General features: G+C 36.1%; 1 protein-coding gene across 1 annotated transcript in view; it reads right to left on the bottom strand.

Moving 5' to 3' along the window:
- Positions 1-5,325: 5,325 nt before the first annotated feature.
- The window catches only part of STK17B (serine/threonine kinase 17b), a 31,447-nt gene continuing 16,202 nt past the window's right edge, over positions 5,326-20,570 (bottom strand). The window contains exons 4-8 of the mRNA XM_067549839.1: positions 16,451-16,595; positions 15,302-15,428; positions 13,513-13,561; positions 9,512-9,691; positions 5,326-8,662 (exon numbers count right to left, since the gene is read on the bottom strand). Of these exons, the coding sequence (XP_067405940.1) occupies positions 8,380-8,662; positions 9,512-9,691; positions 13,513-13,561; positions 15,302-15,428; positions 16,451-16,595 (784 nt within the window). The 3' untranslated portion in view covers positions 5,326-8,379. The remainder of the gene's footprint in view (positions 8,663-9,511; positions 9,692-13,512; positions 13,562-15,301; positions 15,429-16,450; positions 16,596-20,570) is intronic.

The raw sequence follows: 20,570 nt of genomic DNA, 5'->3' as shown, positions 1-20,570 counted from the left end.
CACACCAGAGTTGCCCCAATTGAACTAAATCAATTTAGAAACCAAATTTAGTTCAATTGGTGCAATTTCTGTATGTAAGCTGAGACTATGTTTTTCTCAACAGGATGACAAAATAGTTCTGTATTAACTATAACTGCATACTAAAAGGAAACCAATTTCACAGATGCTTGCTACATTATTCTGATACTGTTTCTATAAAATCATTGTTCTTTTGATAATTGTGTGTTCTTGCTCAGTGATGTTAAGTGAAACTTTCATCCTTTGAACTAGGATGAAATTGATTTCAGTGGAGCTATGCTAATTTATATCAGTGGAAGATCTGGCCAATTCTGTGTTAAACAGCAAGAACCCAGTCCTGTAAATTGATGACTAGTCCCCAAGACTCAGTGGTTAGTGGGTTTTGTAATTTGCAATATGAATCACTAAATTAGACAGCTGCTTACTAAATCTATGCACAAAAGGATGGAGCCGAGAACACTTGTCTGTGGAAACACATGACTTTCAGCCTGGGATCTCATGGGTACCTGAAGCATATGTAGTTACTTTATCATATTTCAGTTTTTATCAGGTAAGCAAAATGTTGTCACAGTTAGAATCATACTTCATCCTTGTACTTGCCCAATAAAACAGCTTATCTTTTATTAGTCAGTGACCTCCTGTTTACAGAACTATGTTTACATTATTGCTTGGGGCAACAGAAAAACATTTCCTTATTTGATCTGCCATTTCTTTGGAGAAGTATGTTATCACTATATCAGCAGCCTATTGTAATTTGACAAAAGGTTACAAGTATGAAACAGAGCATGCTGTCTGAACGTTTCAATTGCTGGATAAGCAAAAAGGTTGTTATAATTATTAACGTAAAAACCAGTAAGTGACTTTTTCTGCTCTTTCAATGATAAAGTATTTGTGGTCATCAGAGGAAACTCACTTAGACACTTTAGAATTTTTACTCTATATCTCAGTTTCTCCTCCCAGGCTATTTTGTTTACCAAATTTCTCCCACAGCCTTCTTGTCATCTTACCTCTTAACAATTTACAATTGTAACTTCCTTGAGGCAGAGACCATGTATTTCTATTAGCCTTTAAAGTAATATGCTCACCCACAGCTGTGCTTTGCAGATTAATATGGCTATCTCAAGTGTTCACAGCACCCAATGAAGAGGGCAATTTTTGGTGTTGGATTTTGCTTTTTTAAAAAAAAATATTGAGTTTTGTTCTTTGCTTCATTAGTTAGATATAGTCTGCAGGCCATTAGTACTACTTACTGAGTTGGGGAAGTTGTGTGCTCTTCAAAATAAAGGGTGAGCCTCTTTTAAAAAGCACCTAAATCATTTGACTTTCAATGTGACGTGTTCCTAAATCACTCAGATGCTTTTTGAAAATCCCACCCAAACTGCCTAGGTATAATAAATAGCTGTCTGCCCCACATATCTGCTTACCTTAGTGAATGTGCTCTGCCTCTTCTGGAATTTCTTTGCCCTACTATTCTTGTTCTTGACAGTCATTTCCCCAAGTTTTTTTTTTTTTTTTTTTAAACATACTGGGCAAACTGACTGCATTAACTGAAGCATGTCCATAGTTAAAATTAAAAAACTGTGGGTACTTCAGAAAGATTCCAATTTGCTCAGTATGGTAAGAGTCACTACTGCGGATGGTGTAAAAACAGTTATATAAGTATTTTGATAATTGTTGTTCTAAATGAGTATTTCTAGTCCCTAAGCTGAAGTTTTCACATATTTAAAGTGATCTTTCACACACAGGGTTTTAATTTTTTATTTTTTTTAAAGGCTGTTTTCTCTACATTTAGATATCACAGTAACTTTTACTGATTCCCTCGAATTGCTGGGTGCACCGTGTGTCGTGCTAAGCACCCTAAACTCTCTGACTTAAGGTGGATTTGAAAGTACTTGGCCATATCAGCTCCTTAGTAGGGGAGGAGGAAAAATCAAGAAGTATTTCCACCTGTTGAATCCATTCAGTGCAAGTTAATGTAGCAAGCTGAATTAAATCATATAATCATTTGGTTGTAACATTTCTAGAACTGTAGCCCTTTAGCTACCCTTATGCTAGCAGTATGGTGCATATTAGTTTATCAATGAATTTTATCTCTAAGTTACATGTGAACATCCCTTTAGAACTTTAGTACACAGTATGGTATTGTCACAACTGATTCATTGAGCTATGAATGGAACTATTAAAAATGAGGGTCCAGGATTTTAGCACAAAGAGGGGGGTCATTGTTACCAAAAGCCAACCCAGGGATTTAATTATTTACATGAAGTTAACAGTGGAGTTGGCTTGTGTTAAAATAAGAGGCATGACTTTTATATACATTTTGTACAGTATCTTATAACTAAGACTCAGTTAAATGCAGTTAGTATTTCAAACAGCTACTAAAATATCACTTTAAATCATAATAAATGTGGGAAGTTATATTTGGAAAGGTTGGGGAGTTAAATGGCAACTATTGTCTTTCAGTTCAAGGATTGTTTGCTTGTTTTATACAACAAAGTAGGGAATGGTGAGATTAAAGTTGCATGCAATATTTATATACTGTACACAAGAATTAAATGGATGAGTGAAATATGCTTTTGCTTTGTATAATCATTTTTCTGAAAAATTGCTTTATAATGATAGGAAGGATTGTGCATCAGTCATAAAGTAATTGCATCCTTATTTCTTTAAGAAGTCAAACCTTCACACACTTGCACAAACACTATAAATAAAACCAAGAATTCAGGTAATGAGAGAATGCAATCAAAATCAAGTTATAGCAGTGACTCAATACAGTCATATTGTCTTCCTCGATAAGGAGATATATTCAGGTTATGCCTGTAAAGTGGTTTCAGTATTGCAGCATCTTTGTAGTATAATGTAGTCCTCCTAATGGGTATTCAGATATTTGGAAATTTGCTATGAGCAAACAGCCTACAACAGATCACTCTGGAGGGGACATTTTTGAGGACTTGGGAGAGATTCATTTCAGATGGGAGCAATTTGATTTTCATCAATTCAGACTGGGGAGAGTAGGATGGGGAGTGGCCCAATGTTTGCTGATATAGAATTCTTTCCCAGAAGATACTGAACAACTACAAATCACCATCATCAGCACCATGTAACTCTCTTTGCAACAGCATTTCCCCAGTGTATTCACCCCCCTACCCCTCCCCCCTACCCAATTAGGAATAAAGGAGAATAGGAAGAGAAGACATGAAAGTTCACTTATATAATTCTGTCACACATGCTGATACATGGCGATGTTCACCATAAAACTACCTAGAAAGTCAGTGACAACATCCTTTTAAAAATACCCTGGGCTATTCTGGATTGTTATTAGATAAAATATAAATATAAATATTGGAGACCAGAATGTACCATTGATGGTAACTGTCTCAACAGGAATTTTGGCTTGATCCTTGTGGCTGAATTCTGTCCTGTGATGATGTACTCAGGGCTAGAGAATTTTTGTGCTTCAACTTCTCTCTCAAGATTTCAAGAGTGAAATTCTTAATCGTCTGAGGTCAACAGGAGTTTTGCCACAAACTTCACTGGGTCCAGGAATTCACCCTTACTGTTTTTCCTTCTGCTATAAAAGTAACAAAAATTTGAAGTATTGTCACAGCAAAGGCCTAATCCTGGAAACCCTTACTTAGGACTGCTATTGTCATCTTAGAGCTAATCATGTAAAGCTTACATAAGAGTTTTCTGAATCAAAGTTTTCTAAACTATATCTTAAGACATTTATAGATTATCATCATTGTATAATTTAACTCAAAACTACACAGTATTTGTGGATTTTTCTACACTGAAATTTGGAAATTTCTCTGCATACTAGCTCAATGATACAGCAGCCTACCCATTTGTCTACTATATAGAGCTGGCAAAGCAGCACCTCCAAGTTTGATAGTTGGCAGAGATTCTTAAGGTATGAAAGAATTTTTATTCTTTTGGCAAGAGGCCAGCAAACTTGATAGCAGAAAAAACAGTGGAGAAAACTGGTTGTGTTTCTCTGAAACGCTATATAATTCCTAGTTAGGAAAACATCTGTGGTTGAACTTATGGAGTTATCACTTGCTATCTAGAGCAGAGATTATTCTGTTAACATCACATTTCTCAGGAAACCAAAATCTGAGTGGAGATTTGCCATTCTTATTTTATTTCAAACTGAGCTCTTACAATATTGCCAATGCTTCATTAAATACTGGAAATCAGTATTTAATAAACAGGATTTTGTTTCTAGTGTATGAAGCACATTGGATAAAAGTGTTATGCAGAAAATGTAAGATTTAAAGCCCTTTTGAAGTGAATACTGCAGTTATGCCAAAGCAAATACATGGCAATATTGTTTCTTTCACAGAACATACAGCTCAGTCATGAAGTTCTAAGCATAAGCAGAATGTTCGTCATGTCAATGGCATCTTTATGTAGCAACTGCAGTATCCAGCTTGTACTAGTGAATTACTTACCCATGTATAATGCACATAATATATGGAGTTCTCTAGAAGAGTATAATTTTTTTAGGCCATCTTAGACTATTTTAATATTCAACTTAACTTTTAAGGAGTTTACTACCTTTAGAAAAGACCATCTGCTAAAGAACATGGATATTACACACCTGTTTATCTTACACTGTTGAACTATGCAGATCAGCATTAGTTTAGTGTTGTAAATCAAGACACTTCACATTTGTACTGGGCTATCTCATGTTTTTGACTCATTTTGCTTCTTATCTTCTCTCTCTAGCTCATTGGTATTGTGCTGGTTCTACAGCCTTGACATACAGGCTAATGAAACCAGCACTTCATTATGTATTATTTAAAATGCTTCTCTTCTAAATATTTTACACCTAAAATTAAAATATAAAAGGAAAGAGTTCTGGACCTTGATGTACATTAAGCAGAAACACCTTTTTCCTCATAGATTTAATCCAGATTCAAATGTAAGCAGCATTCCAGATATGAAATTAATAAATATGAGGATGTGGTGGCACTTCAGAAAGCTACATTCACTAAACTTATGATATGAACTTTACACAGAGCACAGGAGATTATTTGGAAAGCCACTTTCTGATTAGAAAAAACTAAGTGTACAAATTGTTGAATAAACTCACATTCAAATACAAAATATTTGTTTATACAAAAGAATTCAGGAATTGCATAGAAATTACATCAGTTATCTTAATGAAATATTACTAGGATTACTTACATCTGTTTTTGATAATCCCCAATAATGTGACACTAAGCACGATAGGCTATCAAAGAACAATTGTACCTTAAATGAAATTACATACATTAAAGAAAATTATGGCATGCACAATAAAAAATTAAACATTAATATTAATCCAAACAATTTAAAATTCTGACTCATTACATTTTGAGAGTTTACATACAAAAAATACAGCTGTCTACAAAATTTGATAAAACCAAAATTTACTTATCCAAACTTAAAGATAACTTAAAACCAGAAAAAAAGCAGTAAGAAATGTAAACATTTATCAAACACCATGGTGGAAAGTTTCTTTATGGAATATTTCCTGTATTTTGTTTAAAGTGCTGTCATACGGTTACTACTTTATACTTTATCATCATCTATTTCTTTTAACATATGATACAATCATCATGAGCTTCTAGTTTTAAAATTAAGAATTTAGCAGTAATTTGGACAGTTTAAATTACATTACAATTATTTTTTGTAAACAACTTTTTATAGCTGCATCTGTTGTATTGTTTTGACATTTCCTCCCTTCATCTTAAGTTAACTTTCAATTCCGTATGTATAAAAATAGTTTATACCTTTATTTCAATACACTGTAATTAGATTCATTCCTTGGGAGGAGATAATCATTTTAAACAAAGATATTGTGTAAAAGCAATAACTTCCAAAATTCAAAAAGAAAAAAAAATCACCTAATAGACAAGTTAGATTGTTTTTAACTGCTTCCACAAAATCCACTTATTTCTCAGTTATCAATTTACAGAAAAGAATAATGTACACATATTAATGTAATGTATATATGAGATAACAGTGCAGTCCCCTAATACCTAGTTAGCTCAGCTTTTTCACGCTTGAACACATATGGATATTAAAAACAATACCACATGGAGAGCAGTAAAGACTGAATTTTAACACATACACATTTAAGGCCTGATCCTGCACTCTTTATTCAGTTGGAACTTAAATTCAGATCAACAGGAATATTACCCAAGTAAAGACAACATTATTGAACTCATTTGTCTGTTAAGATGGATTTACCATATAAAATCACTTAAAAATATTTTCCATCCTTTTGTTATAAAGGTACTTAAAATACAACATTTTACTACATATTAATAAAATACTTATTTACATAATTTCATTGTTTGATATTTTCTCTTGAACTTTAGCTAGAAATCGCTTAAATATGACAAGGTCCAAATGCACATTTGAGGAAGCATCTTGCAATTAACTAAATATCACAATTCTCATTATATAGGATAAATGAGACATCAACACTGATGAGAAGTGAGTCTAAGTTATGCAGACTTGAAGATCCAGGAAATACTTTAAAGTGCCATTTACTTTCATAATATTTCAAAGAGCTTTAATTACTTACATTCCCTGTGTGAAAAAGCTCTGATTTTCACACTATTAGTGCTACTACGGATAAGGTATCTTGTCAGCATTTTCAGAATAAACTCAGGAGTTTAGGACCTGATCAACATTTGCTCCAAGCTGAAACTTGGCATAATACAGTGTTTGTTTTCAGAGCCTGGGAACAAGAGGAATTAAAAAGATCCTGCCTTTAAAAAAAAAAAAAAAAAAAAAGTAAGATGGAGAGTGCAAAACAGAAAATAGATGTGAATGTTTTAAAAAATTGATAGATTTATAACCAAAATGTATTTGTTTTTAATTCTGAAATTTTGCAGCAAATTTCTCAAGATTGGCATAAGTCTAAATACTCTGAGGAAAAATAGTTTGATTGGAAAAATTACTATAGTAGAATCTCAGACTTATGAACTGACTAGTAAACCACATACTTCATTTGGAACCAGAAGTATCCAATCAGGCAGCAGCAGAGACACACACACAAAAGCAGTACAGTACAGTATTGTGCTAAAAGTAAACTACTAAAAATAAAGAGAAAGTTTAAAAAAAGATTTGACAATGTAAGGAAACAGTTTCTGTGCTTGTTTCATTTAAATTAAGATGGTTAACAGCAGCATTTTTTTTTTGCATAGTAAAGTTTCAAAGCTGTATTAAGTCAATGCTCAACTGTAAACTTCTCAAAGAACAACCATAATATTTTGTTCAGTTATAATCATTTCAAAGTTACAAACAACTACCATTCCCAATGTATTTGTTCTGTGGTTCTATTGTATGTAAGCAAATTAACTCTCTCTCTATCCCACACCATCAACTTTTTAAAACAAATCCTTAATGCAGATACATGGTAGCTGCACGATCAATAAATGATTACATGCTGCTATAAATCTCATAATCTCTGATATTTTAAGAGGTATGTACACTAAATATTATGGATATTCAAATATTTATAGTTTACTGGGCAATCTGTATTTCAGAAATATCCAGGTTTATATGGAGATTGACAAAAGCTTCTTTGGAGCACGTACACTATTGTTTCAATATGCACTTCAGTGTAGGTCTTTCCATACTCTTATGATTAGATTTGTTTATGAAGCAAGGACCTTCAGCATTAAGACTGACAACCTACCCTTATTCTACTCTAGTATTCCAGCGGTATTCATGTTACCATATTACAAGTACATGCCACATGCACTACACTACCTAGGTGGAACCTGTCAGCTAAAGCAGAAAGATTATCCTTAACCACAGCTTAACATTCTAAATAAGAAGTACTTGCTGAATGCATCCAATACATCTTAATATTCCACTGATTCTAAACTCTCAGTTAAATAATTGCAATGATTGCACAGTCACTGTGGTGAAAGGCTGTCAAAAATAATTAGATTCAATTTCCCTGCTTCAATCTGTTATCAAGTCTTAGTCACAAAAATGTTTAGGTTATTTAATTAGGGTCCATTTATTAACATACAAAAGTTTTTATATTTTTATTCTCTACTTTATTATATTAAACGTATTTTTGGACTAAACTTGAAAAGTGCAAATATATTCAATGAAATCTCCTTCAAAACATAAAGGCACACCCCCCGAAACCAGAACTCCAGTTTCTCAGGAATAAAAGCCATTGCCAGCAATGGACATAAAAGAAAGTAACGCATAAGAGGATTGTTCGAAAGTGCATTTCCAGAATATCCATGCTGCACAAATGGACAAGCCATAATCTCCTAGTATTCATCATTAAAATAGATTATAGTCTTAAATTCAGTTCAGAGGACCTGAATAGACAGATGTATGTTAACATACTAAGTCTGTCATGAAGTCTTGAGGATATTGCAATGAATCATCAAACCGAAAACGTTTAGAGACAGTACTGCTGTCTTCTGGAATGTTCTCTTTATCGGCTCGGTCACTGCAGGTACCATTACAAATGGATTTAATATTCCTTTCCTCTGAACACTTTGTTGTGTGATCCTGCATTGGACAAGGACAGGAAGATTCTTCAGGACTACACAATAGTACGAATTCCCCCTGTTTCAGCCAAGAATGAGAGAGACAGGCCTCTGCTGTTGGTCTTTCCCTTTAAAAAAAGAAAAGGAAGAAAGAAAATCAAAAGGAAGCTGTTTTACTTATATAAGTGAAAGTATTAACCTCTTATATGGAAATGCACAGTTTATTTCAAAAACATTTAAAAAAATCAAGAATTTGGACATGTGTAAGATGGACAGCCATGGAGAGCAAAGTCTTAGCCACACAACAGGTATTAGTAAGGACAACAATTTTGTCACCTTCTTACGGCCAACACAACTATAGAAGAATGTACTGACTCTAGCCTGGCTCAGGCTTCAGAGCTATTAACCAAAATCCAATGCAGGGTCAATCTTCGCCCTCTGCATCTTAAGATCATTTACTTATAGGTAAAATTTTGCCAGCAGAATTATTATTTCCAACACATAAGCAAAAAATACAATCAAGACAGAGTTTGTGGGACTGGCAGTTAATTTATTTGAAAGCGGAGCAAATTCAATTTAGAGGCCATGGTGGCATTTTTGGAAGTAAAATTGCTTTTAAGTAAATAGTATATTACTGAGTGGATAAATCAGTTGCAAACTGATATTACCACCAGTTAATCCAATATACAATCAGACTAACTTTACAATTCAACATTTAAATAGAATTTCCATTCGCTATTATTGGGATCTCACTGGCCAAGTCAGACTTTCCATTTGAATCCACCACGTTCTAAATATATATAGCATACAGATCCATATGGAAACCAGCATTTTTATGTTAAATAGTCACTGGTCTCATCACATTTACCTTACATTAGCACCCAACGCCATCAGTCAGGATCAAGTCCCTGCTTTGCCAGGTGCTTACCAAACACATAGGAAGATTTGGTACCCGCACCAAAGAATTTGCTACCTACTCTGGGTTTTTGACAAGAAGTTTCTGAATGAAGTCTCTGGCCAAGTGTGAAACTGATGCAAAAGTTTCTTCTGAATAATCCACATTAATTTGAGAGATATTGAGGAATGTTTCTTGGTTATCTGCCCCCACAAATGGAGATTCTTGAATTAGCAGCATATATGAGATTACACCAACATTCCTGAAATGAAATAAGATGTAATTTATTTTTTATCCTAAATTATAACTAATAGACACCAGACAACAAAATAGACACCAAAATGAAGTCTCTCCCTGCATTGCTGGTGCTGTGCTCAGTGTTCCTTGTTATTTCTCATTCCACTGGCAGCAAAAGAAAAAGTATGCCACAGTTCCAAGTAATTTGATTACATGTAATATGTGATACATGCTACATGTTTCTTAATTCATTACTCAGAGCGCTAAGTAAATTCGCTGGAATGCCACTTGCTCTTCCTAGCAGCCAAGAAAGGAAGTTGCTCGGTTATTTAGATCTCCTCCAGTCATTTCTTTCTTGCTGCCGCCATCACCCATACCTTCTACTTTGGAAGGTAGGATAGAGCATGTTTTCCAAAAATCAACATTGATGCCTAGTTTTGAATTCCTCAATACAGATACACAAGAGGAACATGGTTAGCAACCCACCTGATGTCCAGACATATCATCATGCCATGGTTATGTCATCCTTACTCCAATAGTACAAAAAAAGTACTGAAGGGAATCAGGAGTATTCAATCTCCTTAATAAAAAGATATTTATTGTAGAACTACACTACAGTTGGGTAATAATGGCTGGCAGGTCACTAGCAACTTCAATTAAAAAAAGTTTAGGTTCAGGTTGAAAACAAAAACCCAAATTTTTCAGGAAGTCAAAAATTCAAAACGTTTGGTTTGACCTGGCTCAATTTCTCCTTTTGAATTTGGTGTTTTAACAAAAGCAAGGGAGGACCTGACTCACAAAGCAGGCAGAAGCAGTGGTGGTTTCTTTATAATTTCACTCTCCTGGGAAACAAAAGAACCAAGTTTAAATCCTCCCTCTCTGCCTAATGTAGAGAAGGGATCCGAACTTTCTGTCCCATATTGCAGGACAGTACCCTGGCCACTGCACTATAGAATATTCTGGTCTAGGTCTGTCTGAATCTCTCCTATAGAAGCTGTTCCACTTTTTAGAAATTAAATAGTCATTGGAACAGGTCTCCCACATACTAGGTGAGTGTTCTAGTCTCTAGAATAATGCTCATGCCCAATGACTATGAATTGCCACTATGGCATGGATTGCAGGTCAAGAATGTCCTTACCAGAAAGTTGAGTCTTAGTGCTGTGGAAATAGAATGCCTAAAGGAAGCTTCTCCCTGACTGGGTGATATTACCACCATTTGCTATCACAGGTTATAGAGCAACTCCTCAGTAGTTATGGCATTCTTTTGCCAGAAACTGGATATCCATTTCCTGGTACAAAAGACTGTCTAGCTGAACTAAGACTGCCGTGTTTAAAAAAAATCCATCTATTTTAACTATATCTTGCAGGAAGGAGAGGAAGCTCTTTTGCTGCTTTACTCTTAAGATAAGAGCAACTTCCTCTTTTTTACCTCTCCCTCTACACACAATTTTTACAGAAAATGCAAAGGGAAAATTTTACTTGTGTCCCCCTATAGTTTGCATTTTACATAGTTTTAGAGGATACACTAAATGCATTTGACCAATAGCCAGCTACTGTTCTGGCATGGCACAGTTGTCTTGGCACAGAACAAATAGTACCAAAGGCAATCTGTTCCTACTGTCCTTGCACACCTTTGCATTCAGTTTCTGACCACTAGACGCTCCCAGTACTGTGGGATCTCTAAGAGCTTCAGACACACCAGCTCCAAGGCATAGAATCTTACTTGGTTCCAAGGCAAGGAGGGAAGCTGCCGTCTTCTTAGCAGACTTATGCGTTGTTTTTCCCTCCTTCCTATGAGGGTACTTCACCTCATTATTCTCATTGTGCTTCTTTTTTTTAAGAGGAGTCCTTGGGTTTGCTGGAGTGTTTCATCAGGGCACTGCTTGGCCACTTCAGTCAACAAGGCAGGGAGCAGGAAGGTCCCAAGTCCGACCAAGACCTCATTGTGAGCTCCATTAGTTGCTTGCAAAGTCTGAACTCCCATTACTGCTTGGTTCGGGCAGGGAAGGAGTGGCAGATGTCACACCTTGATAAGATGCGACTCCCAGGCAGCAAAGGCAGCTCTTCTGTGGGTCACTTACTGGGAAGACCCCAGGGCAGGAAAGGTAAGACTTGAAGCCTGGAACTTTGGGCATAAGTGCCTCAAACGTCAGGGGATTACTGGGGTGGGAGAAAGAACCCCTGATCCCTATTAACTAAACTATGACTATATGCTAACTATGAAACTTAACTGTATCCAATGTTTTTTACAAGAAAGTTGAACCTTGGAACTACAGGAGGTTCCATCCCAGATCGCCAAACGTAGAAAAAGAACTGAAGAGGCAGCTGGTCTACGCTGCCACTGATGCCCTCAGTTCACAACAAGAGGAGGTAATAAGATGCAGGACAGACCAACACACACTGCTACAGAAGAACTGTCAGTTCAAGGTACATGGAGAACATGTGCAACAACAGTTAATATGATAGTGACCAACTCTTGAAAAAGGATAAGTACCACGTACAAAAATGTAAGAATCCAGACTGCAGGAACAGACAACGTTTAAATTTATGGTAGCAGTGGAAACCAGCACTGCAACATTAAGATGCACACAAGATTCCCCAGTTGTTATTCATACAAATAGGGGAAAAATTTTTTTTTTTTCCAATTTCTTGGAGAGCTGTGGTGAATGTGGAAGGCTGATACACAGTCACACAAACATATGATACTGTACCCTATTTTTGAGATACAGTTTGGGCATGAGAAAGTGAAGATGAACTCCACACCATGTAGTTTATAAGAAAATTAAAATTAAAAAAAAAAAGATGAGGTCTCTTGGTGGGAGGAAAGACTTCTACAGTAGGGCATATGTGGCATTTCTCTTAGATTAAAAAACAAAAACAAGAAACTTTTTTTTACATAATGAAACTGAGGAAAGAAGTTCTCATTTCTGCTTCACAGTGCTCCAAGCTCAGGAGCAAATTATGCTTTACCACCTGTTACTTTTCTGGAGTTATGTGGGAAGATATCAAAATAATAAGAATTTCTTAATATTCATGAAGCTGTACAGATTAAGTTAGCTTTATAGATTAAGAACTTTGAAGGAGGAGGAAGGGAAAGCAAGTGGAAGTAAAATTCACAAATGAGAATATCTGGAATTTAGATAAACATGCATGGGCAATGGGGTTGGGTGGTTTTGGTTTTTTTGGTAAAACATTTCATATGTATAGGAATAAGGCTGATTTGAGATATGAATGTCTATTTGGTTAAAGTCACCATTAATTCACATTTTAGTAGCTATAGCATGTTTTAAAAGATACTAGATTTAGATATTAGTTCCAGTGTGTGAAGACTCTGAAAAGGAGATAAGGACAACCAGAAGGGTATGACGACTATGAGGCACAATATTGGGGCTGAAAATCTTTTGTGACAACACTAGACTTTTATTTGTTGGACTCTCTGTACCCCAGAAGGGGTGGATTTAAAGCATAATCTGACCAGAGGGCCAAGTCACGAGACAGGCATGACAAGACTAGCATGACCACTGGCAGAGAGTGCAAGACAAAACTGAGCTACTGTGCCACACCCAGCTACAAGGCGGCACTCTTGTAATGAAGGCATTCTTTTACACAGTGCTACCAGTTTTACACTGTTTCTGCAGAGTAACTTTGAAATGCAACAAATATACAGTGCTTTAAATGTAAAGAGTGGAAAATTAACATTTTGGGTAAAGTGTTCCAATCGTAGTAGATGATGGAAAATTAGAGGCTGTTAGGAAAAAAGCGTGCAAGAGTAGCTGATATCTAAATTATTTAGTGTCCACTTTCTTTAAGTTTAGTTACTATTAACTTTAAAAAGAATAAACTTACCACATATCTGTAGCTGTGGTAATAGGATCATAGTTTAAGATTTCTGGAGCTGGAAAAAAAAAAAAAAAAGAACCTTAAATGCATGATTTAAAAAAAAGCATGTAATATGCTATGTCTTATTCAAGTAACATTTGTCATACCCTGGATTTTTTTGGCAATTTTATCCTAAAATAAAGACTATAGGACTAAACATGTAGTTTTTGTAGTCAAGTCTCTATTACTATTATATTTAAACACCAAGAATGAAGCTGTAGGAAATAAATTGCAAATCTCTGAAGAGCACTAAAATCACTTCTGGACTGGCAGTTTCTTACTCACCACAGATTTAGGGTTGTAAGACTATACTGGAAGCTTTTCCTACTGCCACCTGCCCCATCTACATTTAGAAAGTTCAATTTTGTGTTGAACCAGAGAGATGGAGCTATTTTAAACAAACATTGAGTGCAGTCACACTAGGATGCTACTTGCTTAATCAGTTTGTGACCTGTCCTGCATTAAATTCTTGTGGTGGAGAAAGATGGAAAAATTCTTGTGGTGGAGAAAAATGATGGTACTTACTGAATCAATTGTGACCTGCCCTGCATCCACATTAGTGCTGTTCTAAACCAGTTCAGCCACAATGTCTTCTGGGTGCCTATCCCAAAGTTTCTGGTACAGCTCCCAAAGCCAAGTACTCTAGAAGATATCAAAAAGGCCACTACAGCATAGTGTGGGACAGCAGTAAGGAGAATTGATTGACATACCAGATTGTCCACAGCCTCAATAGCACTGAATTGGTTCTTAGAGCTGTTGAAAGTCTACTCTACTCCACTCCAGCCAATTCTTAGAATACTTGTAAATTGGCTGAAACACTTGTGTTGATACAAAGCATCCTAAGGAATTAAACTAATTCTTAGAGTGATCATTTTTTCCTCACATAAATAAGATCTTATGCTGACCATAAACGGTTGGACTACACTGGGAAATTTCCACAGATATTCTAATCAATTTTAAAACTGATTTAGCTAAAGTGATTTTTAAAGTCAGTGAAGTCACAACGTATAATGGGTTCTAAACAGTCTTCACTCTTCACTACAGCTCCTTGATCTTAAAATCAGTGTCACTGAACCAATTTTAAAGACAGAATTTGGAGGACGTTTCCTCAGAGGAGTAGGTCTTCAAAAAAAAAAAAAATCTGGATGTTTCCCCTTCCTCTCCAGAGAATAGTTTAATCTTACTAATCAATTTCACTAGATTGCACACCTAAGAATACAAAAAGTTGTCTGTCTCCACCACAAGAATTTAATAGCAGATCCTTCCACTGATCTCATATTAAGATTTTAAAAAGACAATAAACTAGTAGTGTACTGTAGAATCAAATTACAGCCAAACCACAACTGAGTGGATCTATAAGTTACATTAAGATTATTTTATTGTTTGCTCAGTTATATGCTAATTTGCAAAATCATTATTTTCAGTGGGTCACCTAGTCACTAGAGAGAATTAGCAATGGTCTAACTATGTAATTTCTCAAAATTAAACAATTTTAAAAAGCAAACAGTACTACTTTATATATTACTTCTGTTTTCAGTGCTGAAATATTTTTAACTTTTTAAAAGAAAATGATTAAGTCTAACCTGGTCTATGAACTGCTAAAAAACCACTCAAATACATTATGTGATCACCATTAAAGGATACAAGATACTAGGTATAAGAGACTCAGGAAACTGAGCTTATAAAGCACTGTACATGTGTAGCTTTCAAATTCAATAAATTGTTCGGTTTTCATTTGCATACCGCCCCTCCATACCTAGATATTCTGTAGTTCCTAGGATTTGCCGCAGTTCACTAGCATTCTCTATCTTCCGAGACATACCAAAATCTACTATTTTTACATCACCAAGAGGATTGAAACGGCTCAGCAAGATGTTCTGGGGCTAAATGGAGAAAGATGACTATTTAGTCCTTAAGGCATAACTTATTAGGTATGATTAAATGCTAAACAGTATACACCAAAGTGACATTTAGGTTATAATTTAAGCATTCTGTAATACAATTTTAGTTGCTAATATTGCCTTTTTAAAACAAACCACACAAAACATTTGTGATGCCCATCTGTAACTTTCTCTGACCAAAGCCAGACCCTGACATCTGCAGCTCTTATGCTGTTGCTAAAAACATGAATATGGAAGACTGTATATTTTCCTCAGTCAGTACAACCCACTCCAAAGTCGCACTGCATTGTGAGGAACAGGAGAGTAATCATTTGCAGAAGAACACTGAAATTGTGGCATGCACAGAGTCTCTCTGCAATTATAGCTGCATTTTTCCATAGTCTATCAGCTAATATTTATTGTAAAAGTTTCTTTCAGTTGCCAAGATACAGCCATGACTGTGTGAACACGTGCTGCTGCCCTGTTAACCCAGCAAAAGACAGTCCCAAATAGTAGTAGCAAAAGGTATTCATTCTCCCCTTGAAGATTCCTTTCACCTAAGTGACACATCAGCTTCTGAGGCTTGACTAGGACCATTTCAATACTAAGGTTAAGTACAATCAATTACGTATAAAAAGGGGACATACAATGGAAAAAAGCTCTACATTACTGATGTGTTCAGTTTTCACATTGATAAAATTAACAAAGTTTGGAAATGCAAGCATTAGTTCCTATATAAATGTTAACATGGTCAAGATGCACAGCCTGTCTTTGGTTTTTAATCACAATGTATTAACTGGAACCTTAAAAACAAGAAGTTACAATGTACATTCAATATAGACAAGTTACACCTCTTAAACTTGCATCAGTTATGCCAGTGTACTTCCACCACCTCTTCCAAACTGTTCTGATATAGCCATATCCCACACTTGCTTTTCATACAGACTTGATTTTGGTGCAGACATAATCAACAAACCAGCAAAACAAACAAAGGTAAGTTACTGAAAGACCATGTGTAATTTTACCTTTAAATCAAGATGCACAATATTGTTTTCATGCAGACAGCAGAGTCCTTCAAGTATTTGTCGAATAAGTTTGATAATATCATTTTCATCAATTCTTTCATCTAGGTCAGGGACACACAAGTTAAAGATTTCACCTCCGGCAGCACTGAAACAAGAAGATAAATATACACAAGCCACATTAGATGTACTAAGCTTAATCTTTTTGACACAAATGCTGCAAATTTAAGAAGAGTATTAAGGTAGCAACACTGCCCAAATGTCTTTACAATTCAAATTAATGCATATTTGAAGAGAGGCTGTTGAGAAAGTTAAAAATTCTAGAACTTTCTAGTATTTTTAATGTATTCATCAGCCTGTTAATCTACAAAAAATGTTATAAAATGCAAATAGGCAAAGGCAGAAAGAAATTTCATAGCAAAAAATATGTGTTGAGATTTCCAAGTGGAAGGTGTACCTATTCGTTGCACTGATCTGAAAATTTCAACCCTGGTTTCTAAAATTTTTTCACCAAGTTAAATGGATGATCATCTTTAGTTCTCTTCCAGTCCACCACAAAGGATTTACTTCACTGAAAGTCAAAACCAAGAGTCTCCTGAACAAGGCAAAAGCTTTACTTAAGCCAGTTACTAATGCTAATACTAGCTGGGAACTAACCAATACTCTTGTTAGCTGAACTCCTTCAGGAGCAAAAACATTTCAGTCAATCACTCAAAAGAAGGGCCTGTAATGAAACAGAAGGAAGTCTTGGAGTATGGTGGTGGAAGAAAGGAAACACCCTCCCCTTCTGTTTTGGGCTCTCAGTCCTGCTGAGAAAGAACTAGAGATAAGATTCTATCAGCAGGGGAAAAAAGCCAAAAGGAAGAGTCACTAGGAATGAAATCTAGCAATGTTATGGTATTGGTGTGAAATCTTATTTCTCAGTAAGGGTTGCTCAAGATCAATGAACCAGCACCCTCTCTGAGCAACCCAGCAAATAAAGGTCTAGGAAAAAGTAAGTCTTAATGAAAAATGCAGCACCCCCAAAATAGGATTTAAAAAGAAAAATTATCAAATGATCTTCCAAAGTCATAGTGGGGATACCAATAAGCAACATTCCAAGAAACAATTTATCTAAAAGGAAGATTCATAATCCTTGCCACGCCTTAAACCATTCGTCTAAAGCCAACAACCTCTAGGAAGAGCCCTTATGTCAGTGGTGCTCAAATATTCTCACTGTGGATCACTTAGAAGAGCCTGTCCTGGACCACCTAACCTAACATCTAAAATCTGCAGCTGTTTAATGCCTGTATACTTCCATCACCACCCTGTAAAATATGCTTATGTGTACTCCATGTATTTTTCTGGACTGCAAACTATTTAAAAACCTGAGATTTTGTCAGCTATAAAGTTTATCCATGTTTTGGCACACCAGACCCATGCTTTCCCTGAAACAACTATACCACTTCGTTATATGAAAATAAAACTAACCACTAGGACAGCATAAAGGAAACAAGATGAAAATAAAGCTGAATCAATGAGATGCATGTGGTTTCTTGGTTATAGAATGCACTTTGAATCTGTGCCATTTGTTTCCTTCTCCATGCACGCACAGCTTAAAATTAGCATTGAATCTCTCCTCAGTACCTCCATTCTACTCTCTCTCTCGTTTGAGGAATGATGAATTTTTAAAAAAATAATGGATTTGAGGATAAGCTGCTATAGCTGCCAGGCACACTTTTAAGTAAAAGTAAGTAGTTCAAAAAATAAAATTGAGGAAAATAAAGGCACTTTTTATCTGCTGTTTGCTTGTATTATTAAATGCACTTAACAGCTCCCTATGAGATATACATTGTAATATTTTAGAGAATATTGACTTCTGGTAGCCTACTTCCTAGATTTCAGAAGATCTTGTGGCACATACAGCAAAAGAAGAAGATTCATATCTCACAGGCTGCCAAAAACCATGCTGTTAGATGAAGAATTTGGCTCCACTTCCTAAACGAAAGGTCCAGGGACCTTAGAAAGAAGGATGGTGTATTAAAACATTAATACTGATGATTCCAAGCCAAGGGTCTGGGGAAAAGATAGGCTTCATCATTCTGATGACTCAAAAAATACAAGGGAAGGCACATCAATAAGTGATTCCAGTTTACTATCAATGCTTCTGTCAAGAAGTCTGGATCCTGCCAGCATTTGAGCAGCTGAGAAGAGATTTGTATTGACCCTGAAGAAGAAGAGATCCACTTTGGATGTCTCATTTTCTCACTATGATGTTCTCTAATGACATTACAAACCACTTGAACACCAGTTGCAAGAGATGCCCTCTCTTTGGGTGCTGAGTGGAGGAAGATGCCAACACATATCTCCAACTCAGATGACAAAACTAATGACCCCGTTGCAGGGTTGGTGAAGAAACATTCAAATCCCTGTTACAGCACTCTCTAAAGGTTGCCTAAGAATCTGCATTCCCTTTCCTTTCTATTTTGAGTAGGGTGGCGAGGGGGTAGAAACTACAGCTCCGTATACAGTCCCATTTAACCTCATTATTCAGATCTTCTGAAGACCTTGCCAAGATCCTCCAACATAAAAGCAAGGACCCTCAGGGTATGTCTACACTACCTGTGTCAGCTGACTTGGGCTTGCAGGGCTCAGGCTGTGGGGCTATAAAACTGCAGTGTGGACATCTGGGCTTGCACTAGAACCCAAGCTCTGGGACCCTCAGAGCAGGGAAGGTTCCAAAGCCCACACAATTCAGTTACATAGCCTTGCAGCTGCACTCAGCTGACACAGCCAGCCATGGGTGTTTACAGTGTAAACATACCCTGAGGACAATTAGTGTAAGCTCAGGTGTAGAACGCAAGTTAGCAGACCATGGGTTTGTTAACTTAAGGCTCAAGCATCTATACTCATTTGTAACTCCAGGTTAAGAACTGTTGAACTCTGAGTCCCAACCTGGGTTCCAGTGTCTACACTGCATTATGTGGGCCCAAGTCCAACCACCTATATCTCAGACTACCTAGCTTCCCCCAAAATGTGTCCACACTAGCTCTTTGTTTGTGGTGCAGTGTGGGAAAATTTGACTGTCCAGAGGACAAAGAAAGTTGGCCTATGGGACTGTGGAATACTTTTAATGGAACTCGAGAGTATATGTGTAGTGGTGCTGCATCTACACTGCAAAAATTAGGGCTTGAACTCTGAGTCCTGCTTGACTCAGGCTCGGACCCTCCACTTTCATACGGTCCTGGAACTCTGGGTCCATGTAGTGGGTTAGCACAATTAAGGGGAATTAGGCTTGAACCTGAGTTTGAACCCTGGGCTTACATTGCAGTTTAGACATATTCTATGTCTAATCTGAACAAGCAAAAACAAGAAAACTTTTAAAAACAAATGGCCATAAAACAGTAAGACTTTTTTGCTTTGCAATTTGTCTTTGAAAGAACTGCCTGAGAGTCAAATGAATAAATGGATATGTATTTAATAGGATATAATTTTGTTCTACAACAAGGACTTCACGATTAAAAAGCATAAGCATCTCATCACCTCAAAAACTATGAGAAAATAATCAGGTAAGATCCTGAAAGTGTTAAAGAAATTGAACTAAAGGCTGTTGAGCACTTCTACAAAGCAGCCAGTTAAGATTAACTCTGCCTACCATAAATACATGGTGTCAGCTCATTAGAGATACAAGTAAAACAAAACACAGCTGTTGAGCTGAAATATAGGGGTAAAGATAAAAAGATAAAAGAAAGGGAAAGAAGAAAGTCCAAAATCTGCCAGGACTTTGTCCCTATTTCCAGTTTAAGATACCTGAGCCATCAGGATACGTTGTGAACCAAATAGTCTGATTCAAAAAGCACTTGTCTGACATCCAGCAGCACAGTTTGATACAAATTTTAGAACCTATATTAAATGAGTTTGGCTGTTCTTAGCACATTCCACCTTGGAAAAACATTAAGAATCAAAGCAGCTACTAAAACAAAAACAAAAACAAAAACAAAAAACAACTTGATTTGCTCAGAGAAACAATTTCATTGATAGCATTTATTTAATACATGTACACTTTTGTTCCTACAAGTGCGTTTGTGTTTTACACACAGCTAGCAAGAACTGATAATTTTGATATCTGAAATTTGTCATCAAC

This window comes from Emydura macquarii, unplaced genomic scaffold (assembly GCF_026122565.2).
Source record: "Emydura macquarii macquarii isolate MOO-44397 ecotype Brisbane River unplaced genomic scaffold, CSIRO-AGI_Emac_v2 contig_1253, whole genome shotgun sequence".
Lineage (NCBI taxonomy): Eukaryota > Metazoa > Chordata > Testudines > Chelidae > Emydura > Emydura macquarii.
Note: the sequence above shows the minus strand (reverse complement) of the source record. Positions and strands in the feature narration are given on the sequence as shown.